Source organism: Triturus cristatus, chromosome 10 (genome assembly GCF_964204655.1).
Source record: "Triturus cristatus chromosome 10, aTriCri1.1, whole genome shotgun sequence".
In the NCBI taxonomy this organism is placed as follows: Eukaryota; Metazoa; Chordata; class Amphibia; order Caudata; family Salamandridae; genus Triturus; species Triturus cristatus.
In genome coordinates, this window is record NC_140593.1 from 735,323,537 (window position 1) to 735,332,473 (window position 8,937).

Genomic DNA, 8,937 nt, shown 5'->3' on the forward strand with positions numbered 1-8,937 from the left:
TTTAGCATGTTTTGAGAGTCCATGGATTCTTGGGGGAGGTTGGGGGGGGGCTGATTGATGCGTCTTTCGACTTCCTTCCCTTTAGCTCTGAGGAAGGGTCTGTTGGAAAGCGGGGAAGAAAGACTGCGGAAAGATTTCAGCAAAACAAACACAGGAGCAGCCAAGCCTGCGAAGCAACATCCAGGGGCCTATCTATCACCAAGGCCTTCTGGAGCATGGACATCAGTATTCTTGTGGTACCTTTACGAGCTCTTTGTTACATGCCCCTTGAACTGGCGCAAAAATATCTGAAGTGGGGAAGTCTCGGAGAGCATTCGTGTGCATTTAGTACAAATAGAAAGGAGCGTGCCCGCTTAGCACGTTCAATAATAGCGAGTTGAATGCATCGGGCCTGGTTTACAAAGGCTGCTAGGAGTAAAATAAAAGAGGACTCATGTAGTACTACTTCCCATCCTCATCCATGCTTTGGTTAATCGGCCCTTCAGATTGAAAGTCACCGCAGAGCGCAATGTCAGACCAGCTGCATAAAAGCATCCTAGACTATGATGATGTTGCTCTCATCAGTTTCCACCAATATATGTGTGTGTACAAAGAATGTTTGTATGCGCACTTTCTCTGTCCATGTACACAACCGAGCGATGAGGTGGGATTCAACTGGGTGTGCAATTTATCACCCCAACTAGGATTTATAGTTTATAGCTGCACAACCCGAAATAAAATAAAGGAGCAAAACGCTGTTTTGAAGCAAAATCCGGTAGATTTACAGATTTTAGAGACAGTTCTCAAGGGGAGCTCTTGAAATAAATGCTTGAAGATCTGCACCAGTACCGGGCAGAATTACCCTTCGGTGCAGCATGCACGCCAAGCTTTTCACACTATGCCCATGCACACTGACTGAACTACTCGCACGCTCTGTCCGGGTGGGTCAAGCTCCTTGCAGATTCACGACGAGACGCAGTTTCACGCTATTTTTTCACGTTGGACTACTACCAGTGTTGCACTTCTTAATGTATTGATTAAAGGATAATTTGAATTTAAAATTGTGATCTATTGTATTCCATAAAGATACTGAAAGCTAAAGATCATATCATTATTACATTTAAATGTAAGCAGGTTCCAATGGATAATTTTAACGTAGCAGACTAAAAAAAAGTCTGGTTTCCCCGAACATCAAACAAAATAAATATTTTAAGAACACTGTAGTTATTTTATGTTAACTTGAAGAACTGACGCTGGTAAAAATCATTGGGATTACTTGTATTTTAAAAGCAATGCTTGTCTAGTTACAGCACGTTATTTTTATTTTCAGCACCTTCTAAAGCTTGACAACCCTTACCAAATTTTTGGTCATATTTCCGGCGAAGAACAAGACCTCCTTTGCTGCTCTTTCACCCCGGCTACGACCCAGCAAACACCAGAGTTAAAGGTAAGGAAACTGATGCTATTTTTTTTTATAGATTGGAGTTAGAGCTATGTGTGTGGTCACTGTACATGGTGGTTGGGGTAGGCACACATTCTGAACATTGTACCCTCAGTGGATGGAATTTACTAACAGCCTTAGCCCTGTGATTTGGCCAATAACGGTTGTTAACAGCACTAACTATCCCTTGCCTTGTTCAAGGCCCTCAAGAAGTGTCTGTTTCAGTGCCTTCAGCAACCACTATGGCACACAGAGGCAGCAGGCAGTAAGGCTGTATTTTTAGCAGTCATGTTGTGCAAAGGGGAGCTGTTGGAGATTTATTGCGATACTGCACAAGATATATGTATTTATACAGAAATTTGATATTATTGCACCGCACCTTATATGTTGTACTTTGATTATTGGCAGGTTTCTTTAATATATATTGGTAAGGCCAGCATCGTCATCATGAATACAGTACAAGAGCTGATTACAAGGTCATTCCAGGCACGGCCACTTCAAGAGAAAATAGATTTAAAGCAATTGGGACCTCATCGGCCTGACCTAAAACTACAGCAAACTTCCCAGGACAGAGGAAAAATGTCCACACGTACATTCTCAAACGCCTGGTACACAAAAGCTGATTGGCTTACAGGGTGCCCTTTAAGAAATTCTCTGTTCTGCTTCCCCTGCTTGCTGTTTGGTGGTGAGTTTTCTTGGACAAATCAAGGAGTAACAGACTTGAAGCATTTGTCTGAAAAAATAAAGAAGCATTCACGCACAAGAAAGCATATGGAAAACCTGACTAGACTGGGAATGTTGGGGGAAGATGCTCCGATTGAGCAGCAGATAAGTGATGCATACCGCAAAGCAATACAGAAACACAATGAAGCAGTTGATAGGAACAGGCAGATTCTATCCAAAATAATTGATTGCATTCGTTTCTGTGGTGCTTTTGAACTGGCATTGCGAGGCCATGATGAATCGGAAGGTTCCCCAAATCCTGGAATATTCAAAGGCCTTGTGGATTTAATAGCAAGCATAGACAAGGATATGGAAGCACATTTAGCACGTGCTACAGTCTTTAAGGGCACCTCTAAAACAATACAAAATGAACTTCTTGAATGTATGCTCGAAATTATGAGAAGCCATATTGTGCAAGAATTGCAAAACACAGACTTTGTGGCTATTCAGGCTGATGACACCACTGATGTGGCCACTAAAACACAGTCCGTATTAGTGTTTCGATACATTGACAATGACAGACAAGTTGTGGAGAGGTTCTATGGTTTCACACATTTAAGAGACTCTAGTGCAGAAACCATTACTGCAGCTATACTGCGTCAACTGAGCTTAATTTTTCCAGAGCTGCCTCAAAAAAAAAAACTTATTGCGCAAAGCTATGATGGTGCGTCCGTAATGAGTGGAAGCCTTAGTGGAGTTCAGAAGAGAATTCGAGATGTGTACCCTAATGCTCATTATGTGCACTGTTACGCTCACCAACTTAATCTTATTATGCAACAGGCAGTATCAAAGATCACCGAGACACGGATTTTCTTTCAGGATATAGGAGGCATGGCAGCATTCTTCTCGCGTTCCCCCAAAAGAACAGAAGCACTTCATGACATTGTAGACAAAAGCGTTCCAAGGGGATCCTCAACTCGTTGGAACTTTAACATCCGTACAGTCAACCTAATCTATGAACATAGAGAGGACCTTCTGAAATGTTTTGAAGCCATAGAAGCCAATGATGAGTTTGATTACAAAAGTCAGATTGAAGCCCATGGCTTTGGTAGAACACTACAAGACAGAGTTTCAGTTCTTACTGTATTTATTTCATGATATAATGGTAGCTGTCGACCTGTTATACAATCAGTTACAAGCACGAGAGATAGATACTGTCAAAGTGCAAGTATATACTACTATGTTTGTACAAAGCATAAGCAAAGTGAGAGATGGGGTTGACAATTTAGACAGCAAACTGCCAGAGAAATCTTTTTTCACAAACCGCAGGAAAAACATCACCACTATGGTCCGAATTGCAAAGGAGATCTGTGAGATTGTAATTGTGCAGGCACGAGAGCGTTTTTCTTTCACTAAACATTTGGTGAGTGCCACATTATTGCAAAGTCAACAGTTTGCCAAATATGATGAATCCTTCCCGGAGCGTGCTCTGAATGAGGCTGTGGGAGCTTATCCTATGCTCAATAAAGAAGAGCTGAGAACTGAGTTGACTGTACTGTACGGAATGCCTGTGTACCGGAAGGCCACAAGTGCCTTGTCTTTGCTGGCTTTAATACATAAACTTAATATGGAAAAGTCACTTGGAGAGACAGTGGCTTTACTTAAAATTGTCATAACCACTCCTATGACAACAGTCGAGGCAGAACGATGTTTTTCAGCCTTAAAGAGGATTAAGACATTCCTGAGAAACACCATGCTTGAGGAAAGACTCAATGCTTTGGCAATGCTCTCTGTAGAGAGCAAGCTAGTTCAGAAAATCCCGGACTTTAACACTAAAGTTATTGAAAGGTTTGCTGCTCTTAGAGAGAGACGTGCTGATTTCATTTACAAAAAGTAAAAAATGTTGAATGCTGCTTCTTTGCAACCAGTTTAGTTTGTTAAATAAAAAACATCTGTGAGTGAGGTACTCAGAAATGCATTGTATCTCGAAGTCTGTTATGAAGCTCTGTGGTTATTCACTGAATAAGCAGCTACCTATGTTATATGACATCTCTTTATTAATGTTATAACTGCACTTTCACAATTGCTTTATTAACCTTCCTGCTTTCTCAAATTTGCTTGAAAATGCACCATTTCTCTTCTATTTTTTCAAAATTTTCTCGGGGGGAGAACCCACCGAACCCTCCTTATAGGGGTTCGGGCTCGCTCGCTACGCTCGCTCGCAACGGTCAAGTATACCAATCATTTTACGCCCCACCACTTTAAAATGTCACCAGCCGCCACTGGAGCTGACAAGCTCGTGGCTGAAGCACCCGCATGCCTCTGAGAGGTACCTGACCTGAGAAAGATGTTGGCAGCCTACTCAGCAAACCCCAAATTTCGAAGACTATAATCTCGACTGATGACGTTTAAAGAACCATAAACACGTGTCTAAAAATCAGCACTATCTGCGCCAACTGTGGCAAAACACTGAAAAACTCTTGAAGCAAGAAAGTAACTGAAAGTGCATTTACCACAATGCCAGGGGCGAACCTTGCTGGGAGGTGAAGCAGTGTCCTCCCACCACTGTTCCTAAGTACTCCTGTGAGTCATTGAGCTGACGAGCTCGTGGATGAAGCAGCCGCATGCCTGTGAGAGGTACCTGACCTGAGAAAGATGTTGGCAGCCTACTCAGCAAACCCCAAATTTGAAAGACTGTAATCTCTACTGATGACGATTAAAGAACCAGAAACACGTGTCTAGAGATCAGCACTATCTGCGCCAACTGTGCGGAAACACTCAAACACTGTTGAAGCAAGCAAGTAACTGAAACTGCATTTACCAGAATGCCAGGGGCGAACCTTGCTGGGAGGTTAAGCGGTGTCCTCCCACCCCTGTTCCTGCTTAATAGTACTCCCGTGAGTCATTGAGCTGACAATCTCGTGGATGAAGCACCGGCATGCCTGTGAGAGGTACCTGACCTGAGAAAAATGTTGGCACCCTACTCAGCAAACCCTCAATTTCAAAGAATGTAATCTTTACTGATGACGGTTAAAGAACCAGAAACACGTGTCTAGAGATCAGCACTATCTGCACCAACTGTGGCAAAAAACTCGAACTCTCTTGAAGCAAGCAAGTAACTGAAACTGCATTTACCAGAATGCCAGGGGCGAACCTTGCTGGAAGGTGAAGCGGTGTGCTCCAACCCCTGTTCCTGCTTAATAGTACTCCCGTGAGTCATTGAGCTGACAAGATTGTGGATGAAGCACCCGCATGCCTGTGAGAGGTATCTGACCTGAGAAAGATGTTGGCAGCCTACTCAGCAAACCCAAATTTAAAAGACTGTAATCTCTACTGATGACGGTTAAAGAACCAAAAACACGTGTCTAGAGATCAGCACTTTCTGCGCCAACAGTGGCGAAACACTCGAACACTCTTGAAGCAAGCAAGTAGCTGAAACTGAATTGACCACAATGCCAAGGGCGAACCTTGCTGGGAGGTGAAGCGGTGTGCTCCTACCCCTGTTCCTCCTTAATAGTACTCCCGTGAGTCATTGAGCTGACAAGCTTGTGGATGAAATACCTACATGCCTGTGAGAGGTACCTGACTTGAGAAAGATGTTGGCAGCCTACTCAGCAAACCTCACATTTCAAAGACTGTAATCTCAACTGATGACGGTTAAAGAACCAGAAACACGTGTATAGAGATCAGCACTATCTGCGCCAACTATGGCGAAACACTCGAACACTCTTGAAGCAAGCAAGTAACTGAAACTGCATTTTCCACAATGCCAAGGGCAAACCTTGCTGGGAGGTGAAGCAGTGTGCTCCTACCCCTGTTCCTCCTTAATAGTACTCCCGTGAGTTATTGTGCTGGCGAGCTTGTGGATGAGGCACCCGCATGCCTGTGAGAGGTACCTCACATGAGAAAGATGTTGGCAGCCTACTCAGCAAACCCCATATTTGAAACACTGTAATCTCTACTGATGATGGTTAAAGAACCAGAAACATGTGTCTAGAGATCAGCACTATCTGCGCCAACTATAGCGAAACACGCGAACACTCTTGAAGCAAGCAAGTAACTGCAACTGAATTTACCACAATGCCACGGGTGAACCTTGCTGGGAGGTGAAGCGGTGTGCTCCCACCCCTGTTCCTGTTTAATAGTACTCCTATGAGTCATTGAGCTGACGAGCTCATGGATGAAGCACCCGCATGCCTGTGAGAGATACCTGACCTGACAAAGAGGTTGGCAGCCTACTTAGAAAACCCCAAATTTCAAAGACTGTAATCTCTATTGATGACGGTTAAAGAACCAGAAACACGTGTCTAGAGATCAGCACTATCTGCGCCAACTGTGGCGAAACACTCGAACACTCTTGAAGCAAACAAGTAACTGAAACTGCATTTACCACAATGCCAGGGGTGAACCTTGCTGGGAGGTGAAGCGGTGTGCTCCCACCCCTGTTCCTGTTTAATAGTACTCCCGTGAGTCATTGAGCTGACGAGCTCATGGATGAAGCACCCGCATTCCTGTGAGAGGTACCTGACCTGAGAAAGATGTTCGCAGCCTACTCAGCAAACCCCAAATTTGAAAGATTGTAATCTCTACTGATGACAGTTAAAGAACCAGAAACACGTGTCTACAGATCAGTACTATCTGCGCCAACTGTGGCGAAACACTCAAACACTCTTGAAACAAGCAAGTAACTGCAACTGCATTTACCACAATGGCTGGGGCGAACCTTGCTGGGAGGTGAAGTGGTGTGCTCCCACCCCTGTTCCTATTTATTAGTATTCCCGTGAGTCATTGAGCTGATGAGCTCGTTGATGAAGCACCCGCATGCCTGTGAGAGGTACCTGATCTGAGAAAGAGGTTGGCAGCCTACTCAGCAAACCTCACATTTGAAAGACTGTAATCTCTACTGATGATGGTTAAAGAACCAGAAACACGTGTCTAGAGATCAGCACTATCTGCGCCAACTGTGGCAAAACAGTTGAACACTCTTGAAGCAAGCATGTAACTGAAACTACATTTACCACAACGCCAGGGGTGAACCTTGCTGGGAACTGAAGAGGTGTGCTCCCACCCCTGTTCTTGCTTAATAGTACTCCTGTGAGTCATTGAGCTGACGAGTTCGTGGATGAAGCACCCGCATGCCTGTGAGAGGTACCTGACCTGAGAAAGATGTTCGCAGCCTACTCAGGAAACCCCCAAATTTGAAAGATTGTAATCTCTACTGATGATAGTTAAAGAACCAGAAACACGTGTCTACAGATCAGCACTATCTGCGCCAATTGTGTCGAAACACTCAAACACTCTTGAAGCAAGCAAGTAACTGAAACTACATTTACCACAATGCCAGGGGCGAACCTTGCTGGGAGGTGAAGCGGTGTGCTCCTACCCCTGTTCCTGTTTAAAAGTACTCACGTGAGTCATTGAGCTGACGAGCTCGTGGATGAAGCACCCGCATGCCTGTGAGAGGTACCTGACCTGAGAAAGATATTTGCAGCCTACTCAGCAAACCCCAAATTTCAAAGACTATAATCTCTACTGATATGGTATAAAGAACCAGAAACACGTGCCCAGAGATCAGCACTATCTGCGCCAACTGTGGCGAAACACTCGAACACTGTTGATGCAAGCAAGAAACTGAAACTGCATTTACCACAATGCAAGGGGCGAACCTTGCTGGGAGGTCAAGCGGTGTGCTCCCATCCCTGTTCCTGCTTAATAGTACTCCCGTGAGTCATTGAGCTGACAATCTCGTGGATGAAGCACCGGCATGCCTGTGAGAGGTACCTGACCTGAGAAAAATGTTGGCACCCTACTCAGCAAACCCTCAATTTAAAAGAATGTAATCTTTACTGATGACGGTTAAAGAACCAGAAACACGTGTCTAGAGATCAGCACTATCTGCACCAACTGTGGCGAAAAACTCGAACTCTCTTGAAGCAAGCAAGTAACTGAAACTGCATTTACCACAATGCCAAGGGCGAACCTTGCTGGGAGGTGAAGCGGTGTGCTCCTACCCCTGTTCCTCCTTAATAGTACTCCCGTGAGTCATTGAGCTGACAAGATTGTGGATGAAGCACCCGCATGCCTGTGAGACGTATCTGACCTGAGAAAGATGTTGGCAGCCTACTCAGCAAATCCAAATTTAAAAGACTGTAATCTCTACTGATGACGGTTAAAGAACCAAAAACACGTGTCTAGAGATCAGCACTTTCTGCGCCAACAGTGGCGAAACACTCGAACACTCTTGAAGCAAGCAAGTAACTGAAACTGAATTGACCACAATGCCAAGGGCGAACCTTGCTGGGAGGTGAAGCGGTGTGCTCCAACCCCTGTTCCTGCTTAATAGTACTCTCGTGAGTCATTGAGCTGACGAGATTGTGGATAAAGCACCCGCATGCCTGTGAGAGGTATCTGACCTGAGAAAGATGTTGGCAGCCTACTCAGTAAACCCAAATTTCAAAGACTGTAATCTCTACTGATGACAGTTAAAGAACCAAAAACACGTGTCTAGAGATCAGCACTAGCTGCGCCAACAGTGGTGAAACACTCGAACACTCTTGAAGCAAGCAAGTAACTGAAACTGCATTTTCCACAATGCCAAGGGCGAACCTTGCTGGGAGGTGAAGCGGTGTGCTCCTACCCCTGTTCCTCCTTAATAGTACTCCCGTGAGTTATTGTGATGGCGAGCTTATGGATGAGGCACCCGCATGCCTGTGAGAGGTACCTGACCTGACAAAGAGGTTGGCAGCCTACTTAGCAAACCCCAAATTTCAAAGACTGTAATCTCTATTGATGACGGTTAAAGAACCAGAAACACGTGTCTAGAGATCAGCACTATCTGCGCCAACTGTGGCGAA

The 8,937-nt window shown here is 44.6% G+C and overlaps 1 protein-coding gene across 1 annotated transcript; it reads left to right on the forward strand.

Annotated features, from left to right (window-relative positions):
• Positions 1–1,313: 1,313 nt before the first annotated feature.
• On the forward strand, positions 1,314–3,241 carry LOC146789926 (zinc finger MYM-type protein 1-like). The gene is made up of 2 exons (XM_085631228.1): positions 1,314–1,426; positions 1,829–3,241. Exon 2 carries the CDS (start codon positions 1,868–1,870, stop codon positions 3,239–3,241), a length of 1,374 nt encoding a protein of 457 aa, XP_085487354.1. The 5' UTR covers positions 1,314–1,426; positions 1,829–1,867.
• The last annotated feature ends 5,696 nt before the right edge of the window (positions 3,242–8,937 follow it).

Bases quoted from the DNA above. Each gene is read 5' to 3' on its own strand.
- LOC146789926 (XM_085631228.1), top strand. From the start codon at position 1,868: ATGAATACAGTACAAGAGCTGATTACAAGGTCATTCCAGGCACGGCCA.